Consider the following 21864-nt stretch of genomic DNA (forward strand, 5'->3'; position numbering starts at 1 on the left):
CTTTTGTACATTACATGTAAATAGATATCACCCCTCCACCCCCGACTTCAGGAATGTATATAGTGTGTATAGAGATATGAATCGATAGAGCCCGAGAGGATCACAGATCGGTGGGGGCCACGCAAGTCAGCCAGAGGTTGGCATCTAGCAATACAGCACTTCAGTTGTGGAATTTGCATGTTCAATTTGGTAAGGCATAATCATCTATATCATCCAATGTGTCGTAAATGCATCAATATGTTAGGACAGGCGTTGTCATCAGTTCCGCTGGCAAAACTCACCCACGGCCGTTCTCATGCAGCAGAGCCGGGGCAGGAGGAGGAATTGGAGCTCCGTACGGATCCATGCTCGTTCGGATGGACCCTACCCCTTCTTTAAGGTATAACACCAGCCGGTAGGCCGAATTGCCATTCAAGTAATACCGATGCAGGCGTTTGCTCCGTAGAAAGCCCAGGCGCTCATACAGCTTGATGGCAGCAGTGTTTGTAATCTCCGTCTCTAGTACAATCTGTGCAAGAGAGAACGCCGTCAGTCAATCTTCTTCCGACTTCCTCCTGCTGCAAGTTGCGTCGCAGGTAAACCTACCTCATCGGCATCTCGCTCTATCATCGCATCAATTGCCATCCGCACCAACTTGGTCGCTATCCCTCGCCCGCGGTACTCCTCCCGCACAGCCAGCATGGCAATATACCCCCTCAGCGGACCGCCACGGTGCGGTTCGAGTTTCGAAACCACCACGCCTACCATGTAGTCTTTCTCCTTTGTATCGTCCATGGCCATGAAGCACAGATCCCCCCATTGATAGAGGAAGTAGCGGTAGACGTAGATGCTGTACGGTTCCGAGAGATCTTTGGAAATAAGCTGTCTCATTGCGGAGACGTATTCATTCTCGCGGGAGCCATCGTAGCGCACGTAGCGGAGGTCTGAAGGAGCAGCAGCAGCTGTGGGCTCTGCGGGTGAAGAGACATCCTGGCTCATTACGGTGTCATCGAGGGGAGCAGGTGGGTGAGTTGTTGTGGGCGATGAACTTGAGGGTAGAGCTTGTTTTCAGTAGACTGTTGGATGAACCGGTAAAAGGACGGATGTGAGTAGCTTGTGATTGTCCTGTGTCGAATGATGGACGTTGGTGGGCTGAGAAGACTTCTTTGAAGGAATCCGCTTTTCTCGCATGACGTCCAGGTTCCTGCTTCCCATGTGATTCCGATGCCCGTCGCTGCTCTTGGGTACCTCTTTTTTTAGCTTTTAATTTTCACTCTTTCTATCTATATTCCTCGTGTCATTCAATTCTCTGGAACCTAGGAGCTATTGTCTTCAAGGTATTCTTTCAGTCCGAGTTAGCTCCTACATCAATTGCAGCATTTTGTTTGACTAAGAGCAGTTCCTGGCGGTCGCCCACATGCTCCGCCGTCGTCTGACGAAGGACGACGACGTCCAGCAGACTACGGACAAGTCTCGCGACGACAAAGGCAAGTCGTCGGCAGATACTAAGATAGTTGTCGTTCAAGAAAACCCGCAATCCGGATCGTTCTTCTCCCGGCCGAAGAGCAAACGGCGCAATGGGCTCATCTTCGCGCTCGGAGGCATTTTCGGCATCTTTGTTGCCTTGTTTTTCGCCAACCAGCAGGATGTGATTAGTCTCGAATCATTGATGGACCTGAACCTGGACACATTGATGGATGTGATTCCTCAAGGCATTGTAAGGGATGCGCGAGAGTTCACGGTATGTTGGAACCTTGATACCATTGCTAGTTGTTATCCCTCCATGCTTATCGGCTTCCGTTGGAATCTGTACAGCAACATGAGCGCGAGGCAGTCAGCTATGATCCCTTCTCCGTCGGTCTCCAGCTTCAGGCGCAAGGTATCGAGGCTAAGCATCCGATCGTTATGATCCCTGGTGTCATCTCAACAGGTTTGGAGAGCTGGGGCACGGGCCCGGCCTCCCGGCAGTACTTTCGTCGGAGACTCTGGGGCAGTTGGAGCATGATGCGTGCCCTGGTCTTGGATAAGGCAGAATGGAAGAATCACATCATGCTGGATAGAGAGACTGGATTGGATCCTCCAGGGATCAAGCTACGCGCAGCCCAAGGATTCGATGCGACCGATTTCTTTATCACGGGCTACTGGATCTGGAATAAGATCCTTGAGAATCTGGCGACAATTGGATACGACCCAACCAATGCGTTTACGGCTGCATATGATTGGCGGTTATCATATTTAAACCTGGAACTCCGCGACCAGTACTTCAGTCGTCTCAAGTCGTACATCGAGACGGCTGTGCTGGTGAAAGGGGAGAAGGTGACTCTAGCGTCGCACAGTATGGGGTCCCAGGTGGCTCTCTACTTTTTCAAATGGGTCGAACATCCAGATCACGGCAAGGGAGGCCGCGACTGGGTCAATAAGCACGTCGCCAACTGGGTCAACATTAGCGGGTGCATGCTAGGCGCCGTCAAGGGGCTGACAGCAGTGTTGTCGGGCGAAATGCGCGACACCGCTCAGCTTAACGCCTTCGCTGTGTACGGCCTGGAAAAATTTCTGTCCAAGGAAGAGCGTGCGGAGATCTTCCGCGCCATGCCGGGTATATCCAGCATGCTCCCCAAGGGCGGCGAAGCAGTCTGGGGCAATTCTACCTGGGCACCGGACGATCAACCTGGCCAAGTCACGACCTTCGGCAACCTGCTCAACTTCCGCGAAACCAACTCGAGCTGGACCCGCAAGAACCTCACCACGGCGGAAAGCCTGACCTACCTGCTCGACCAAAGTGAGGATTGGTACCGCAACCAGGTGCTGAATAGCTATTCGCACGGCGTCGCGCATACAACCAAGGAGGTTGAGGCGAACGAGAACGATCCGCGTACATGGCTCAACCCGCTCGAGACACGGCTGCCTCTCGCCCCGGACATGAAGATCTACTGTTTCTACGGTGTAGGCAAGCCGACCGAGCGCAGCTACTTCTACCAAGAAGAACGCGATCCCCTCGTCAACCTCAACGTCAGCATCGACACCACCGTGACCACTCCAGACGGGGTAGATCGCGGCGTCCTCATGGGTGAGGGCGATGGCACGGTTAACCTGCTCAGCACAGGATACATGTGTGCCAAGGGGTGGCACATCAAACGGTATAACCCCGCGGGTGTGAAGATCAAGGTCTTCGAGATGCCGCACGAGCCAGACCGATTCTCACCCCGCGGTGGTCCGAATACAGGTAGGTATCTTCCTCTTCCGCTCCATTCAACCAAGGTTTCCGTGGGTTACTGACTGACGATGGATTAGGTGATCACGTCGATATTCTAGGGCGCGCATCGCTGAATGAGCTTATTCTCCGCGTGGCAGGAGGACAAGGAGACCTTATCGAGGAGACCTTTGTCTCCAGAATCAAGGAATACGCCGACCGCGTCAAGATATACGAAGAAGAATAATGACTCATCATCTTTAGACCGTTAATATCATTGTAATACTCGCTCTCTGCCATTGGTGGCTCTCGACAAACTACGTGCTTGTACTTTACCGGTCTCGCTGCACATATACCAATAAAGATATTTAATCACTTTCACAGGAAACCTAGGCTCAGATCGTATATAGGACTGTCTCTCTACAAATAAACTAATGTGTCCTATGACTGGCTTGTTCACGATACCTCTCGGCAGATTAGGTTAAAATTGTGTACACGAGAAAAAAAAATGACCACCGCATAATAATGTACATCACTGTTCTTCATAAATCATAACGCTACCGGATTACAAATAATGATAATGCTATGGATCGATCATCCAACACACCTCGCTGTGCACAGGAAACGGCTAGGGCTAGGAAGCCAGAGAAGGAGGAAAGCTCACTTCAGATTCGAGCCGACACGCCATGATAAATGGCGGCGGCGAGCCAGAGCGAAGAAAACCAAGAATGATTAGGTTGTATTAGGAAATCGAAACGTGCAGCGAGGTGTGTTGCATCCAGCAGCCTCAGAATCGAGATGGTACAGGAGGATGGGAGAGATGTTCTGTATGAACACCTTCTACCCCGACAGTCACCGTGAGCAAGCTCAGTCCTCTTGAACTCCCCGATTCCGGTTGATGCCAAATAATCGGCAGAGACGCAGCTCCGCGGGGTGCCCACTGTCAAAATCAAGCGAATGTGGGGTTGAGAAAGGACCACAGTAATGAACCTGGAGGACCCCTTTCTATATGCCGATGCAAAAATCATTAAAAGCATCAGAACCCTTCTAAGCGAGTGTAGTGCGTGCGAAAGGCGCCCAGCCCGTCTTGTTTATCCCTCCCAATGAAATCAAAAACCCCAAATTCCAGGCGCCGTAAAATGTGAGCGATCGACACGAATGTAAAGTATTTATGCACCTGGCCGAGCTGAAGAAAAGAAGCAAGGTGCCTCGACCAGTTGAAAGTAGTAGCGAATGACTTGAGTTGGAATCGGTGGAAATGTTCGTTCTGCAAAACTTGTACAAGCGAATGTCCGATGTGGCACCCTCGGAACGAGCATTAAGAATTATCGTTGGAGCCCCCAGGAAGATTCGAGCTCAAATTGAGGCTCAAGATCATGGCGGGCCGACTGGTCTCGTGAAAAAAATGCATGTACAATCGAAAGCCAGGTAGAAAAAAAAAATTGGGCACAACCAGGCCAATCCACCCCATAACGGGATGAAGCAACCGTCATTAATCCCGGAGTGTCCCAAAACCGTATTAAACATATATATGTGTCGAAATCAGCTCAATGCGATAAACCAAGCATGTCGTAAAAATTTGTTTGAAAACGCCGTCTCATTAGTCAATGCAATCACACGTGCACAGTGGAGTACGTGTCAAGGCTGGTCGAGCCGAATCAGAAATGCCTTCCAGACTCGATGTCGGTAGCAGGAGAGGTTAGAGTCTCGCCCTCCCAAGAGTAGTGGTCGTCAACTGGGCTGAGGGAGCCGGACGAGATGGATGACGAAGAACCAACGGTCCACTCATCGCTATCGAGGTTGAACTCTCCTTCGAAGCTGGCTGAACCGTACCCATAGTCGGGTGCGGAATCGCCGTACTCAACATAATCGTAGTCCCAGCGGAACATCTTATCATTCTGGACGCGAGGCATGAACCGCGTTTTGGCAAAGTAGAATGCGATAGTTGCCAAGAGGCCACCACCAACGAGATCGACAGCGTAGTGGTGCGAGAGATACATTGTAGCCCACCACATCCAGAGGGTATAGATGACGAACAAGGGCTTCAACCGTGGGAAAACTTGGCTCATGAACAGAGCTGCAAGAGTCGAATCGGCAGCATGTAGGGAAGGGAATGCGCCGAAAACGACGGGAGATTGTTTGAAGCCTGAGGTGTACAGGTCTATCCCAAAAAGCTCATCGATACGAGCAAGGCCCGCAGGATTACCCGGCATGGAGTAATCAGCCGGAGCCAAGCCATACAGATTTTCGTACCACGGAGGAGAGCAGGGGAAAAACAGCTGGATGGTGACTGCAGCCATGCTGATGTACCCAAAAGTTCGAGCGAAAAGAGGGACGGTGCCGGGAGGACCAAAGACGAACATGATCGCTGAGCACACAAAGGGCGCGCCATAATGGCAGATTCCGTAGGGAAGCCACGCCAAAACGTCAAGCACCACATTTTGGTGAGCGGAAAGGATGTTACTGATGTTGGCGCCGTAAAGAATGTTTTCCAGAGCGGGCAGCACGCGAACCCAGATTGTAGGGCGCCAGTCGCTAGGGATGAACCTTTCAGACAGACATGAGTACTCATCACATATTGTAATTGCTAGAGAGAGTGTGAACTTACTGGCAAGCGTAGAAAAATATAAGCCATCCGGCAATCGGAAGGAATGGCAAGAAGAATTGGCGCGTAATCGGGAGAAGGAGAGAGATGAGGAGTAGCGTAAACGCAGCGGTCTTTGCCAGTGGTCCAGGTGATTCCATAACACTCAGGGAGAATATACCGACGATCAGAAGCAAAAGATACTGGAAGTCATAGAGTGTCCATCGATGACTTTGCAACGATCTGAGAGTGTCTGCAGGCGAGAACGATGTCTGCAACGAGGATATCGAAGAGGTAGGCGAGATCCGACTGCGAAGCTTTGACCGAATCTTTCGTCGCATACGATGCGGCACGAGAAGTTGTATGGAGCGCCATGGGACTTGAATCTGGAGCTTGCCGAACTGGTTTTGCGTCCGATCCTTCCAGGATGGAAGGGTGGTATTCATCGCTGCGGCGAGTCTGATCCCTTCAGACTCGATGATCCAGGAGCTCGAAAGGGAGATGGAGGATGCTGCAATTATAGCGGGGGAAGAATGAAGTGTGAGCTCCTATGTGGAGCTGGCGGCCAGGGGTTCCAAGGCGTCAATGTGACGAGACTCCAAGGGCGAGGATCACCGAGAGACGAAAGGTTTCGACAGCCGAGATTCAATCCGATAATCTCTATATAACGGAGAATTGATTTCGAATAGGGGGTTTAGGAGGGTGCAAGCTCCGGTCTCCAGCGGCCAAACGAGGATACTCTGGGGAAGGTCACGTTGCAAGGGTCTCACTGACGCAAGGCGGACAGGCAAGGGCAACGAGAACGAGGTTAAATCGCTAGGGGGCGCTGCACAAGACAATTTGGCCACGGAGCCGGAGGAAGGACGAGAAGAGTTGTTATGGAGGAGGCGATGAAAAAGAACAAGGACAGGGCAATTAAAAGAAGTAGGAAGTGAAAACGTGAGAAACGGGGAGATGGTGAGGATTTTGCTGTGACGAGGTAGCGCCCCATCCTGCCTTTCGTCTAAGCCCAAGAACAGTACAAAGTAATTGAAGGGCAATGGGGCCACGGACAACGACGGGTACGAGTACGGCGCCAACTCACTGGTATCTGTAATACACAGTATGTTTTTGGTAACATGCCGTTACTGTCATCCTCCCTCAGGCTACCATGAAAGCTATCCAGGTACAACCTAACTGGTTCGGGAAATTCCAGTACATACTGTTGAGAGAATGACCTGGCCTAGGTATCTTGCTTGTCTGCTATCTACTGTATGCATTAGTAGCTACCTAATCTACAAGCAATGCGAATATATCATATCAACCAGACCACTCCTACCCATTGAGAGTGAAACACAAATACATCCATAGTATCATGACATGCCCTATGGTCGGATGCAGCGGAAGCCTCGGAGGAAACGGAATTTCTGTCGCCGACCAGCAAGAGGATGTGACAAATCTCAACCACCCGACAAATAAGAAGACCACTCAAAAAAAAAAAAAGGGACGAAAAAAAAAAATTAGGTAAGACGGTATGGTAAGGTACCAAAGTTTTTCTGCGATACGCTCAATTCTGAGCTTGTAAGCATCATCCAATCATCGTCTCAACCTTGAGGCTGATTGGCATTTGGAATCCATTATGAAAAAGCTGTAGACCAATGGGAAGCTGTGGACCTTCAGGCTCAATTTCGCTTAACCCACAACGGTCACACAGTCATCCGCGGCGGACCAAAGAAATCGCCGAGCCTTGCCGCCAAGAGCCCACCATCCCTGGATCCTTTGGTTATACTTCGTAATAATGTAAGATATTTCAACCAGTACCCAAGACACAGCTCCCAGAGATCGGGGAAACCGAGAGAGGAAAATAAAAGCATCGGAATAGCGCTGAGAAGATTTCATCTTCCAAACCAGGAAACAAAACGAAAAGAGATTTTATGATGGGCCGTTTCTGCCGTAGAAAGTAGTTTCAAGCAATCCATCCTACTGTAGCCGCGGCATAGCAATCTGAGGTCCTCTTAATCACATTGATCATGTCATGCATGAACAGATACCAACATCAACTTCGGACTTAGCCACATTTGGCAGAGTACTGCCTCATGGCTTCTTATCCAGAGTCAGCTTGACCAGCCTCGTCTTTTCATAGTACGGTGTCTCCGTATTCTTACTAATTGTACAAGCACTATTCATATCGGCAGGAGACCATCCGCAGGATAAGTATTGATTGTTCGGACTCGGCCACGATCCACAACGATCCACAAGTCTATTGATCACTAATTCTAGACAGCAGGAGATCTAGTAAAGTAGTTTCTCCCATATTCGGGGGTACCTGAGGATTGGGCACACGAATTTCTCTCCCAAAAAGGGAAGAGGACAATACAGCGTGGTTTCGTACCTGACAGGTTACATATTTTACATACTTACAATACGTAATACAGACATTTACAGCCGCCAAGTTGGAAATGCCGGCAAGCCGCAGGTGTGATTGAAAGTTCTACATCCGAAGCTGGATGTTTGATGTGATGTGCACAAAGGCCCTTTCATTTTATTCCATGTCTGAAACTCCACACTTATGCATGGTCCTATGTACTAGTTTTTTCTTGTTGTTTGGTCTCTTTTGACTTGAAATGGTAGATAAGTGATGAGTGATGAGTATGGGCTTGGTACCTGCCCTGAATAATAACCCATAACAAAGTGTTATCTTGATTTCAGAAAACTGCGTCGTCCAATTTGGCCCCAGGATTTGGGTTGCTGCATGCCTGGTACTACTGACAGAGACACGAGATTACTTCTGAAAGCTGAGCCTTGCAAATCTATATTTACATTACCCGCAACTATTCAAGAGTTCCCTTCGTACTCGCTCAGCATTCAATAGTGATTGATTATCTGGCGGTTGCCTGGAGCGAAGTGGATTCGCCGAGATGAAAGGAGCTTGGGCCAGCATGATGAGCCACGATCCAGCGGATCTGGGCCGAATTAAGGAATTACCAGGAAGTTCGGTACAGCCACAAAATCATCATTTTTTAGATGAGTATTCGTACTTTCTGATCAAAGTTAACAATGCGGGATGGGGGATGAAAAGAACTGACTACATCATAATGCATCATGTCGAAGAAATGGCCTGCGAGCCAATTATTGGGCTCGAAAGAGATGACTATGGCAACATCACTTGGTTGACGGCTTAGGTGTACCATCATCTGATTGTATCAATTCTCCCAATCATGACCACATTTCAATAGCCACATGCATCGTCCGTTCCAATATCTTGTGAACGGCAAAACACGGAGGAACCGCAACCTTGCATTCTGGGGATTTTAAGATGGGATCTATCATGCTAATTACCAGATACTTGACCCTCACTTGGAAGGGGTGTATTACTCACCAAACATCTCAAATTGTTCATCTTAACGCAGGATATCATTACTTCTCTAAGGGGTCTGATTATGTTTACTGGTTTTATCCATAAACACCTCGTGATATCTATCTTGATCAGCAAATTCTGTATATAGTACACGCGTTGCGTAAGTCTTTAGAATATCTTTGGAGAATTCTCGTGGAATTTCACGCTTTAACTTCCATACCTATCCGCACTGCCACAATCACCAACAATCACCACCTCTTCGAGACTCATCAGCCCCCTTGATGATAATAGTTCGATGTGGCATGATGTCATCCAGCGCATGCGCGGAATGTAGAGAACAGACTTAGAAGCCTTCTCAGGCTTCTGGAATGTCACAGCCTGGCATGCTGGCTGTAACCGTTAGTATGGAACATTCAGGACTATGTCGCCCACCAGGAGTAGGATGGCTCAGGCGAGACTCGCAGTCGGCTGTAAAGGAGTATGTGCTCATGGCCAAGGAGATTTCCGGCGACATTGGATCTGATCTGCGCAACAAGGCGTCCGCTGGATATGCTAGGTGAAGTACACTCTTGCTTGATTTCGTGTACTGTACATTCTGGACCATGAGCCTGTCATAACCAGATGCCGTAAGTGAATATTTACAACCGGAACCGAACTTATTTTACCGTCCAACCCGACGCCTGAAGCAAAATAAAACAGAAGAATGGGGAGCCTCATGGCTCGCCATGACCCTCGCCGGAGGAAGCGAGCAATTGGAACCCCTTGACTAGTCCCATTGCTGACCCGGCTGCGACACCCCCCACAAGGACCATTTGCATGCCGCCAATGAACCCTCGTCGGATATTCTGTCTGCCCTTCCAACCGCTCACGAAGCATGTCTTGCCGTACCCGAAGAGAAACAGTGCTATAGCCATAGTGGCGATGGACCAGCGCAACGCGATGAATGCGTCGTGCGGCCCGACGAAGAAGTAAGGAAGCAACGGCACGAACCCCCCAATGAAGTAGCCTAACGCGATGGTCAAAGCGCAGATGAGCGCACGGGAGCCGGATGGTTCAGGAAGCGTGTGGTGGAAGTTCATGAGAAATGAAGGGAGCATGGGAGAGGCAGACAGGTGATCGGTGAGTTGTGAGACGAGTTCAGATGGGAGGTCGTAGGGTGCAAAGATTTCGGAGATGGTCTCTGTTGTAGCGGATGGGTCCGCGACCACTTGGTTTCGAGTCTCTTTGAGGGTAGCTCTGTAGGATTCCCTGGGAGCGGAATATCAGCCAGGCATCTAAAAAAATCTGCATAGACACTTCAGCACTCACTCCTCACTCTTTGCGCCTAAATATCCGCCCAGTCCCATAGAGATAGCTCCAGCAATGAGCTCTGCCAGACCGCCGAAGACAACCACTTTCGTATCTCCGAGAGCGGACAATCCCGCAGTGAGAGCAAAAGGAACCGTTAAGCCATCTGATAGACCGATAATGGCATCCGAAACTGTCCGCCCATCAATGATTTTAGACTCTTTCTTCTCTGTGCCTTCCCTTCGAGCTGGCTTGATTGCTTCACTCCCGCTGGCAGATTCCAGATCTTCGGACCCATTTCGAAGTGGGTAACGATATTCCTTTTCCATGTCCGGCGACTCCGTGACTGGCGAGTAGTTGGAGAGCAATCCTTTAATGGAAGTGAAAGACATATTTCGTCGATTCTCTCCTGTGGAGGCCCGCTAAAAGACGAATGATTTAGGATCAACGTTGCAGTCGAGACAGGTCTTCAGGCAAAATGAGGTGACGATTTGAAATTTGACCAGATCCAATATCCGAGAGCTCATCGCAGAGTACTTAACAGAAGGTGTCCGCCCCAACTCTTTAAATCTAATGTGAATAAGCAATTTCAGGGTGTGAAAAATTCTGAACGAATCAAAGAATCACAAGCACAATATCTAGACCTCAGAGAAGGAGGGCTCAAGATCCTGGACCACTCTTAGTGGAGATAATTCTCAACCTCATTACTTGGTAGGTCAAAGCAAGTGAACTAAGAAAATGCCAGGTCCTCTAAGCGACAAGAAAAGAGGGGAATGATGCGATCTGAATACGACGGGTCTGCCATGGAAAGTCTCGAGAAGACTTCCTTATCACCGCTTCGACGGGCCACGCAGAACGAGCACGAGCCTATCGAGGGAACATGACCAACAACGTGCTGCCAACTCTGGCAGTCAGCTGCAGGCGGAGGAGGGGATTTGCTTGGCACGTGGGCGTGTGATTCGTCCAAAGATGCGGGAGGCAACGCCTCAATGGTCAGCTGGACCCACTCCTTCGCGGGGGTTCCTGAAAGCTTGAGATAGCTTGTGATAAATCACTTTACTATATTAGAATTAGCCTGCCTTAGCAGGGCCAGTCAGAAATCATTCTTATCTACAAATGCTGTCTTATTGGAGTTGCGGTTCTGATAATAACCCACATTTTCTAAGGCGGTTAGATCAGTTGGATTACACAACTCCTCTTGAGCCCGTCTTGGCTCTCAACCGCCAGAATTAATACATCTTTCTTTATTATCTCGTCGAAGTTCTAACTTACATTAACGGGCATTGGCTGGTCTACCTGTTTGATACTTCATATGCGCCCGTCACCAATCTCTCAGCAGCTGACGACTGTTAGGTTGGCTTTTGATCACCGCAGAAGAGGTTCCGTGCTGAAACGGCATCTTCTCACGCGACCTCGATTATAAGTGTGTCTATGCTCTACGAAGATGAACTTTTTTTTTTTAAGTCGGCTCATCTGCTTAATTGCAAAGTATTCGACAGTCTTTTGAGATGAGCTATTCTTCTCAAATCTGGCGAATACGTTCCACAGGCCATCCACTTGATCTGCAGTGATAAGATACTCGAAGATATGATGTTGGATCTCGGAAGAACTCATACTGCCAGTGTAGTGATGAGACTCAATCTTGCAGGCACCGTGCTACACTTGCGAATGAGCCTTGCGCAGTGACCAATAGCCTGGCAGCTGACGGCAGATAGCAAGCATATGTAAGATGCAGTAGGGTTCCTCGCACACTGTAATGTGACTTAAGGCTCTGGATACATTGGCTCCGAGTAAACTACTTCAACCTATGAGCTCAAGATTCTAGCTCTTTAAAATGCCGAAAGGAAAGGCTTATGAGGTTGTAGATGCACACGACGCATCCTAAAGCTGTTATAGGCACTGCTGCTACAGAGTTCGCGTACGAGTTCAAGACACGATGTTTAGAGTTTTACCACGGAACTGCAATATCAATTGTGTTGCGCAGTCATACAGAGCAAACGTGAAAGTCGCCTTCATACATTCAGTGCGGACAAATCGAGGCCGTCAATCGTTCTCATGTTGGACGAAACATAGTTTGAAGAAGTGTACATCGCGAAAAGCAGTAGCAAGCCCATTGGCGAAGTATGATGGATAGAGAGAGGATTCATGCCACATAAAGTAGGAAAGCAAGCATACCGCCCTATTAATCGGCCAAACAACACCCAGAAGGATCATCTTCCAACTTGACAATGTATCAACAACATACACCCAAACCTCTTAATTTCATGATTTCGAGTACCTATTGCAAACATTAATTAGCCCTGGAGCCGGCCGCGCACAACAACGTATGATCCAAACTCACGGTTTCCTCTTCTCCGTCTCTGTCCCCGCCGTCGAGCCCGTCATATTCCAAAGCCGACTCTTATACGCCGGAAACGAGGTATGATTCCAGATGTTGACCAGAACACTATCACATAATTACAGTCAGTGATGACCGTCTCGTATTATTGACCACCCTCTGCCAACACGGCGTAGTGTCCATGAAGGGGGCCGGAGGGGGTGGGGGGAATGCTCACCTCTGGCTCCGATCCACATAGTCCTCCTCACTCAGCTCCTTCACTCCAACTTTCATCCCATCCCTTGTGAACATGACGTTTTTCTTCTCCATTTTCGAGCGAGTATTCTTGCTGACTTCTTGGGCGATGCTATACGCAATGTACCCGATAATGGAGAAGATGACGACGGCGACAAGGAGGATGAAGAGAGGAATAAGAGATTGCATTTTGGTGTTTATGTGCCCAACCAAAGCAATTAGAGGAGCTGTAACTTATTCAAAATCGAGAAAAGAGTGATGCTAAATTGCTGAAGCCTGTGTCTTTATTAGTATTAGTATTTTTCTCGTAAGTCGTAGGGCTGAGCTGAGTGGAGAGGATGACGTCGATCAGGTGCGGTGGCTGAATGACTTGAACATGAGATGTAGAGACGTACCTGTGGCTATGAGTGGGAGATTATATTTCGAGAGTGGTTCTTAAAAGACTAAATGGGACAAAATGAATCCTTGAGGAAATACCCAAATTAATGTGAAAAGGTGAGAAAAGAGGGCAGTTTGTGAAAGGTGTATGGGCGAACCATCAATCTTATCGCCAAGGCTTTTTTTGTGGGCGGGCGGCGCATAGGAATTCTGGTGCCTAGATATCTCTGTGCAATTAAATGCCCCTTTCTGGCAATATGAGGCTTTGGGCCTAGATGCAATCAATCATGTTACCTATTGGCTTCTTAGAAATATTCTTCAGCAGGGGTATCTCTCTTTGGTTGGTATAATATTATCAGGGTAGATCGTGAAGTGGCTAGTGTGGCTGCAAGTGCAACTCAACAGCTCCGCCCTGGCTATCCGACGGCAGTTGGAAACTACCTATACACAGTAGTTATCTATCAAGTCGAAATACCCTGAGGCGATAATTCCAAGTCTAGATAGTAGAAACATCACAATAACTCCTGGTTCAGCTCCTAAACATAGTGTATATTTTTCTCAGCCTGCATTCCCAAAGGTATCATTCTGCGCTCTGTCTCTGTCGTCATCATGAATCATCCGCGCATACCGACCTCTCTCATAAGGGTAAGGGTAAGGAAGCATCTATAGAAAGTATCAAATGTCAGTAGTTTTGCTTGACTAGTTGTATCGAACGACTTCTAGCCGTATTCATCCACTAAGCACATCGGGACCAATCTATTCTAAACTCAGCGATCAACATGTCCTGTCCGCCCTTCATCCCTATCTTCCCTATCTGCTTCCAATGCGGCACGGACCAGAATCCCTGCCGGTGCAAATTCGTCGGACCAACATTAGGTATGGGATCCTTTCCGGGGTTGAAGGGATGACTCTCACGCGTTCTGACAGGATTCTTCACGACTATCGTGGCTGCTGTACGGAATTGCTGTACTCCGACAATCAAGGATTCAAATCGTGGACTGACATGCGCAGGTTGTTTGCTACCCGGCGTCTCTCTTTTGCGGCTGTTGCTTTACGAAGACCGGGAAGGAGTAAGTGCTCTGCTCGGCTGCAAGCTGCGCTCAAGGGATTTTTTGGTTGACTGATCATAGCATGCTGGGGTACCCGGTCAAGTTGAATGGGATGGTTTCTGATGCGATACCAATATAGCTTGGCTGGTTCACGATGATGTTAGCATATATATTAGCTGTATATTCCCTATCTGTTTCTGAAATATACTGAGCAGGTCAGAAATCTTAACCTCTCATCGAGAATGGTGGTAATGATGTAGCACTGTACAATGAGTACAAGGAAATCAAAGACATATGTATCATGTTATTGGGCTCTGGATAAGAACCAGTTTTGCCGTAATTCAGCTGACGTCGCTCTACTCCTTACTTGGGGCACAGTCTAGCTTCATTTACAATATCTTCGTTATCATCCATGTCGTGACAATGGCAATAATTATTATTGGAACTTTGCACCGCAAGTGAGAAATCGTCTGCAGCTCATTATATTATTGAACATTACCATTCGGAAGGAGATAAGGCCAAGCAAGAGGTATACGAAGTCGTCATGAACAAAGCGTAAGCAATAGAGGTATCCAGAGAAATCAACCCGCCCATTTGGTATCATCCATCATCCTTGCCCAACATACAACATGGCCTGTGTGCGGCTACTTGAGCTTTTCCTTGAGCCGGGACCAGAAACTCTTCTTTTTCTTCTTCTCCTCCTTGGTCCCATTCCTCAGGCCGTTGCGTTGGCCTGCCGGCTTTGACGGACTGTCAGTGGTGCCTGCTGTCTGTGCCTGAGAAGCGGTGGTAGCGGGAGCAGCCGTAGTTTGTGATGGGCCCGAGGTCTCAGCGGTCTGGGACTCAGAAGGAGCGGCAGCTTTATCGGGAATTGAGCTAGGCATGAGGGTTGTGGAGCCCTCATTTTGACCAGTTCTGGCACCAGCCCCAGGAGCAGCTCCAGGACCAGACACTTCCGGGGCCTTCGCTGAAGCAACACCGGTGGTAACGGTAGGGCCCTGAGGGCTGTCAGCACCGGGAGACATTGGCTGCGACTCAGGCTCAACGCCTGTGGCTCGAGGAGCGGTCTGAGAGGTGGCCGCAGTGGCGGTGGGAGCAGGCGCGCCAGCATGTTCTTCCCTGGGGACTGTCCTTTGCAGCTCATCCTCCATCTCCTTCTTCTCCTCGACGGCCTCCGGATTAGCAGCGGCCTCGGGGTCCTTGTGAGCTTCGGCAATGGAGTGCTTCACTGGTTCAGGCACTTCATCTGCAGGTGCTCCACCGTTCGTTTGAGTTGAACCAATACCGGCAGTGGTGCTCGGAGCAGGTGTACCAGTAGACTCTTCCCTAGTGACTCGTCTTTGAAGTTCTTCCTCCATTTCCTTCTTCTCTTCGACAGCCTCTTTGTTTGCAGCGGCCTCAGGGTCTCTGTGGGACTCGGCGATCGATTCCCTGACGACTTTCGGAACATCATCAGCAACCTCCTCAGCGTTCCCGTGGGGCCTCTGGGACTCGAGTGGGACAGCTGCAGCAAGAGCGGCAGTTGTGGAGGTGGGTGCTGCAGACTGTATGGTAACACCAGGAGCGCTGAATCCCTGACTGGGCTCACCCATGGGGAGGCTTGATTCAGGGATCATGCTGCTGGAGACAGGAGGCATTGCGAGGTCGCTGGCTCCCGTCGACTGGCTCGTCGGTTGGCCTGCAAGAACAGTAGCAGCACTGGGATCCTGTGTGTAGCCGGCAGGATCTGTCCGAGCAGTGGACTGGACGGTGTTGCTGGTGAAAGTGCTGGGGTTGGGTACCTTCTCACCAGGTTTCAGACTGATTGGGTTGCCGCTGGTACCAGAAGCCGGGATAGGGTTGACGGAAAATGATTCTGCTTCTTGTCCAGGAGTCTCTGGGAACGTACCGGGCACGTTGGATCGCTGTTCGAGGGGAACGGCCTTGGCAAGGCCGGCAGTTGTCGATTCAGGGGCGGCGGATGAGATGGTTGCCTCATTGGCCTTCTTCTCGGTACCCTTGTGAATGCCAGCCGCTATTGCCGCTTCGGTCACTTCTGGAGTAACAGTCGCCATTGTGGTACCGTTGGTTTGTGGAGAAATTTGTGCTTGTTTAAGTTGGCCGGGATAGAGAACGTTATTGATATTCCCGCTTCCGTCGTCCTCTTCAGCAGCAGTGCTATCCGTCGTCCAAATGCCGTCGACAACGAACTTTTATAATTAAGAAAATTGGTTAGTTGAGTCCACAACAAGAGACAATTCTAACGTTGAAGTTTGTCTTATAAGTCAAAAACAGGAAGATGGGCGAGCCAAAGAAACCAAGGTGCGAGCAAGGCGGTGATATGACGTCAGTGGAAGTAAGCGGAAAGCCTTCCAGCGTCATTGAGGGGATGGGGGATGCGCAGGCAGACAGAAAAGATCCATGCAATAATACGGTTGTCCAGAGCTGTCTGCATCAAATTGACAGACGTTGAATGTGATTGGAAAGAAGTACAGCAGTAAATGGTGAAAGAAAATGATCTTAGATCGCTACTTACCTTGTAATGCACTTTCTCGTCTGCAGATGGAAGTTGAACCTCCTTCGTAAAGACATCACCCTTGCGATCCAACTTCACCGTTTTACCCCAATCATCAAAACTGCCTGTGACAAATACCTCGTTCGCCGGGTGTGGCCTATAATCAAGCAATATGCGAGAAACCAGTCAGCCATCAAATCCACAAACGGTTATCCGTGTACCGAGTTCCCGACTTTAGCCATCAATATAGGGCCTGATCGCCTGGGGCACAGTAGACCATAGCTAAAAAAAAAAAAGGCTCAAATTCTACGGGATTTATGAAAGGAAATTGGTCATTGACTCACCATTGGAACGTGTAGCTTCCCATCTTCCAGCCCGATGTAGACATACACTGTAGACTGGCGGTGATGTATGGTAGTCGGACGAACGAGTACTCCGCTGTGTTGCGCAGAGACTTGCCGCAGCTGTAGACGCAAGGGATCCTCAAGTTCCGCGTTGCGCGTTTTATTGAACGTGCCGACACACTGTCTGACAGAGATCCTCTTTATATTTTCTTCGTTTTGTACTTTGGCTCTCAGCCAAACTAAGAGATATTGGATATTTGAGAGGCTGGAAAAATCGAGCACGGTGACCACCCTTTTTTTTGCTGGGGGATCTAGAGCTTTAACTTGGAGCGGGGTGGCGGTGACACAGACCTTTTTGGGCGATTCGGTCGCCTCAATCAAGGATTCTGATAGGCCTCGATAGCATCAATGATAATTGGCAGTCAAACTTTTCGCTTCCGTTATGAACTACCCGGTTCTTAGCTTGAGGTATGAAGATTCCGTGTAGACCGCTTTATGCTAAACGTGAAAGGATCAAAGTCGGTGATTAAAAGCTATATCTAGACCAGACAATGCTTCTTATCCGGGAGATCCACGAGGTATGTATGGTCTCGGAAGAAATGCCATTTCATGTGCCCCTATCATAATGAACATTGTACAACTCATCAGTGATGGGCTGGACTTGGGGCAAAGACAGTACGTGCTGTGTACTGCCTTTTTCACTGTGCACAGTGGAGTGGCAGGACAAGTTTATATGGAAATTGACATTCCAGTCTCAAAACGCTTTAGTAATAAGCCTTCAATTTTAAACAAGCGCATCATTATCAAGTACATGCACCGATCAATCAATCTCCAGTCGGAGTTGTCTACACATTCTTGAGGTACATTAGGTGTTCAAAACTGAGCTGCAGGAACCTTGTCACAACGGCCATTGCTTATCACCTTCTCGGATACACCACACTAAGGTACACACGAGCCATACATTGTCTGTTTCTTGCATTAAACTCACCGCAGGTTCATGCTACTCTTTATGAGTAGGCGTAAACGTTGCAAAACATTGATTCCTTCGAAGAACACAGCGCTCCAGGAATCAACACTAAAGCAGGAAAAATCTATCCCAACTTAGAAAAGAAGCATGCCACGAACCAATCTTCGGTAACAATCAGCCAGCATCTCGAGCAAAAGCTAGGTAATCCATGGGTGGGAGCTCTGCAAGAACCAAAACTCTCAAAGTCCGGATGTAATGCACTGAACTTCATTTCGCTGGGACGTTCAGCGGTACGTACTTTGGGTACCAGAAACCCATGAAGATCCGGAGCCGATACTCCATCGCAGACGTCAGCGATTATTAACGTTTGATCCTCATGACCTCACCATCACCAAGCTTGTGTTGATAGCTTTTCGCCACACAATTCTCATCATACACCTCCAAGTTTCCAAATAATGGGGTGATAGTTATCACTAAGAGCCTATAGGCATAACTACAGAGTTATATATGTTAATCCTTCTGAATAGGAGCTCTCCCCATCTCTGTTCCCCCCCTATTTTCTTCCCCTAACGTGAGCAATCTAGATACTCTGCGGAGTCCTCGGAAACGTTTCTAAACTCGTAATCAGAATTTAGGCCCCATTCAAACGTTCTAGAAGACACCTGGAAGAGAGTCACATTCCCTAGAAACTTTCGTCCCATGATTTTTCATTGTTAGCTTCTTTTTTGGATAATTAGGAAAAGGAAAACCAAGTTAGATGGATCCCTTTCTTTTTAGGAGGCGTTGATTATTCTCTCTTAACCTCCTATCGTCTCTTCTAGATCAGACTATTGCAAGACGCACCATCGACTATTGGCGTAGTGTATGGTCTAGCAGGGGGCAATCCGTGACGTCGATCTAACCTGGTGTGATGCAGGAGCCGACGACTTGCCATCATTGTCTATCCTCGCGATGATCATGAGTAGACCTTATGGCAGGTAGCTAGGTAGCTGAAGAACACTTGACACCTGAACGAGAGCGCTTTATAATATAATTTGCTTTTATTGAAATTGATCGATTTTTGGATAGATGTAGATGCACAAGCCATAGCAAGCTTTCCGTCACATCCTGCTGCTCCCCGCCTTTTCCACTGATTCTCCCCCTCCTCCTTTCTGCGACCCCTCTGGATCAGTCTTTTAGGTATTGCTCCTTTCCCATCTTCCTTTCTACTTTGTTCAGAGTCCCCTCTCTATTTTCTCTTGCCTCTTTCTCCTACCACTACCCCTGCCCCTATCTGCTTGGACGATCTCACCTCGGCTACCGGGTGTCGTCTCTGAATCCTTGTCTCGGCTCAGTTAGAGTCATCATACGTCCGTCTCTCAGGAAACTCTTCACGCGACCCATCAATATAAGAGACAGATTTTAGGTCAGTAGCTGCATTCCATTTCTCTCAAACTTCAACTATCCTTTTACCCTTTCTTCGGTGTCGTACTTATTGTTTGTCGTTCCGTATCCAATACTTCCTGTTTCAAATTGCGTACGCAACTTCTTTCATCTCTCTGAGATCACTGAAACAAGAAAAAGCAATCACGCGTTCTGCTACTTTCATTACTCAAAGAGAAGGAGCTCTAGATGAAGCATACGATCATCTTCGGATCGCTGCGTTCTTGAACTCTCCAATAAGGCTTCACCTTGAGATACCCACCCAGTCTTTGGCGGAGACGGTTGCTGTGTGTGTCGCTCTCAACTCCCCGCCCCTCCTCACCACCATCTTCTGCTGCTCCAACCCTGACATTTGTCCTCCATAAAAGACCTTTTATCCTCTATTGCCCCAATTGGAGCTCGAGATCTACCTTCCTTGCTTTCTAACTTCCTACAGACCACTTTCGTCTCTGTCCTTCCACCAGCTCTCCCCGCAACAACCGAGTTCTCTTAACTCCCCCGCTTTAAAGTTGGCCGGAGCTGTACCATCTCCGGCCCTGCAGCCCACAGGATGGCTGATAGCTCTTCTTTCCCGGGTACAAACCCGTTCCTTAAGGTCAGCACAAAAGACGACAAATATTCTCCAATTCAGAAGATATCCGAGGAGGAAGAATATGAGGTGACGTCACCAACCGATCCCACTTTCCGCAGTGCACACTCCGCCGCTACAGCACCCACAGCTGGAAACACATTCTCTGGAGGCAATGGCTCCAGTGACGCGGGTGAAGGAATACAATTCAACAGGCCCTTTGATGGAGGATTGGGTCTGGGGAGCGAAGGTCAAGGCGAGCACCCTGAACCTCCTGGAGGAGCTCGCCCAACTGCAGCCGCCAACCAAGGGTTCCCTAACAACTATGCACTGGGCCGTCGTACCTCTGTATCTGCTGAGTCCCTGAATCCTACCTCGGCTGGCTCAGATAGCTGGACGCCCCCATGCCATCCGAAGACCGAAGAACAGCTTTCGCGATTGAAAACGGCTGTGAGCAACAACTTCTTGTTTTCTCACCTGGACGATGACCAATTCAAGACTGTACTTGACGCTTTGGTCGAAAAACCCATTCCTGCAAAAGATATCAAGGTGATTTCCCAGGGGGATGCAGGTGATTACTTCTACATCGTGGAGGATGGCCATTTCGATGTCTATATCAACCCCGCAGGCTCAGTCCAACCAGGCCCCGATGGTATGGGCAACAAGGTCAGCACCATCGGTCCTGGGGGCTCCTTTGGTGAACTAGCCTTGATGTACAACGCACCCCGAGCGGCGACTGTTGTCTCGGCTGACCCTAAGAGCACGCTTTGGGCTTTGGACCGCATCACTTTCCGCCGGATTCTCATGGACTCTGCCTTCCAGCGACGCCGCATGTATGAAGCTTTCCTGGAAGAGGTGCCATTGCTTTCTTCTCTCAAGCCCTATGAGCGCGCCAAGATTGCCGATGCGCTCGATGCGATTAAATACCCGGCTGGCTCTACGATCATTGAGGAGGGCGCTCCAGGCGATGCTTTCTATCTGCTTGAGTCTGGGGAGGCGGAAGCTTTCAAGAAGGATGTGGAGGGCACCGTCAAGTCGTATAAGAGAGGCGACTTTTTCGGAGAGCTCGCCTTGCTAGACGACAAACCTCGTGCCGCTAGCGTAGTCGCCAAGACCGACGTCAAGGTTGCACGACTTGGTCGCGATGGGTTCAAACGGTTACTGGGGCCTGTGGAGGATATTATGAGAAGGGCCGAATACTCGGCGAAGCCTTCGCCCTCATGATGCGATCCGATAGATTGGATAAAGTGGTTGACGTGGAGACATGCTTGGTTATCATCATTCTTAGTTATTCTTGTACCTCGTTTATCGTTCTTTCGTGGGCTCAACGGACAAGGTAAAGGCAGGCTTGGTCTTGGGAATATGAAGCGATGAACATGAGAAGCTCTCCGATGGATCATTTGGGTTTCACTGTCTTGTTACCGACATAGTAGATTACCTTTCAAGTGTTTGGATCACACCGAGGACGAAGTTTTATAACGTTTCATTGGTGCGACCCTGATGCTCGTGTGAGCCAAACCTGGGTTTGGCCTCATCTCTTTCCAGCATCCATCATTCTGTTCTCCCTTGCGGGGTTAAAAAAATTCAACACGTCCCTGTTTCCATTACATCTCAGTGGTTGCTATTCGAGACTGTCTCTTTGGAGTTGTCTGATGAACATTGTGACTCTATAGTTTCCTTGTGCAAATATAAA

General features: G+C 49.0%; 7 protein-coding genes across 7 annotated transcripts; 2 read left to right on the forward strand and 5 right to left on the reverse strand.

Moving 5' to 3' along the window:
• Window positions 1-277: 277 nt before the first annotated feature.
• On the reverse strand, window positions 278-978 carry Aud_003287 (peptide alpha-N-acetyltransferase MAK3; the record flags this gene model as incomplete). Its single annotated transcript, XM_043288240.1, has 2 exons — window positions 278-508; window positions 586-978. The coding sequence occupies 2 exons, from the start codon at window positions 976-978 to the stop codon at window positions 278-280; spliced, it is 624 nt and encodes a 207-aa protein (XP_043144175.1).
• Window positions 979-1396: 418 nt separating this feature from the next.
• On the forward strand, window positions 1397-3416 carry Aud_003288 (phospholipid:diacylglycerol acyltransferase; the record flags this gene model as incomplete). The annotated part of the gene is made up of 3 exons (XM_043288241.1): window positions 1397-1720; window positions 1795-3202; window positions 3271-3416. The coding sequence occupies 3 exons, from the start codon at window positions 1397-1399 to the stop codon at window positions 3414-3416; spliced, it is 1878 nt and encodes a 625-aa protein (XP_043144176.1).
• Window positions 3417-4827: 1411 nt separating this feature from the next.
• Aud_003289 (phosphatase PAP2 family protein) lies at window positions 4828-6199 on the reverse strand (the record flags this gene model as incomplete). The annotated part of the gene is made up of 2 exons (XM_043288242.1): window positions 4828-5716; window positions 5778-6199. 2 exons carry the CDS (start codon window positions 6197-6199, stop codon window positions 4828-4830), a joined length of 1311 nt encoding a protein of 436 aa, XP_043144177.1.
• Window positions 6200-9803: 3604 nt separating this feature from the next.
• Aud_003290 (VIT1/CCC1 transporter family protein) lies at window positions 9804-10769 on the reverse strand (the record flags this gene model as incomplete). The annotated part of the gene is made up of 2 exons (XM_043288243.1): window positions 9804-10338; window positions 10399-10769. 2 exons carry the CDS (start codon window positions 10767-10769, stop codon window positions 9804-9806), a joined length of 906 nt encoding a protein of 301 aa, XP_043144178.1.
• Window positions 10770-12639: 1870 nt separating this feature from the next.
• On the reverse strand, window positions 12640-13138 carry Aud_003291 (uncharacterized protein; the record flags this gene model as incomplete). Its single annotated transcript, XM_043288244.1, has 3 exons — window positions 12640-12655; window positions 12719-12823; window positions 12933-13138. 3 exons carry the CDS (start codon window positions 13136-13138, stop codon window positions 12640-12642), a joined length of 327 nt encoding a protein of 108 aa, XP_043144179.1.
• A 1882-nt stretch (window positions 13139-15020) lies between these two features.
• On the reverse strand, window positions 15021-17258 carry Aud_003292 (carbohydrate-binding module family 48 protein; the record flags this gene model as incomplete). Its single annotated transcript, XM_043288245.1, has 3 exons — window positions 15021-16565; window positions 16892-17027; window positions 17215-17258. The coding sequence occupies 3 exons, from the start codon at window positions 17256-17258 to the stop codon at window positions 15021-15023; spliced, it is 1725 nt and encodes a 574-aa protein (XP_043144180.1).
• A 2895-nt stretch (window positions 17259-20153) lies between these two features.
• Window positions 20154-21395, forward strand: Aud_003293 (cyclic nucleotide-binding domain-containing protein; the record flags this gene model as incomplete). Its single annotated transcript, XM_043288246.1, has 1 exon — window positions 20154-21395. The coding sequence occupies one exon, from the start codon at window positions 20154-20156 to the stop codon at window positions 21393-21395; it is 1242 nt and encodes a 413-aa protein (XP_043144181.1).
• Between the last annotated feature and the right edge of the window lie 469 nt (window positions 21396-21864).

This window comes from Aspergillus udagawae (genome assembly GCF_001078395.1).
Source record: "Aspergillus udagawae IFM 46973 DNA, scaffold_2, whole genome shotgun sequence".
Classification (NCBI taxonomy): Eukaryota; Fungi; Ascomycota; class Eurotiomycetes; order Eurotiales; family Aspergillaceae; genus Aspergillus; species Aspergillus udagawae.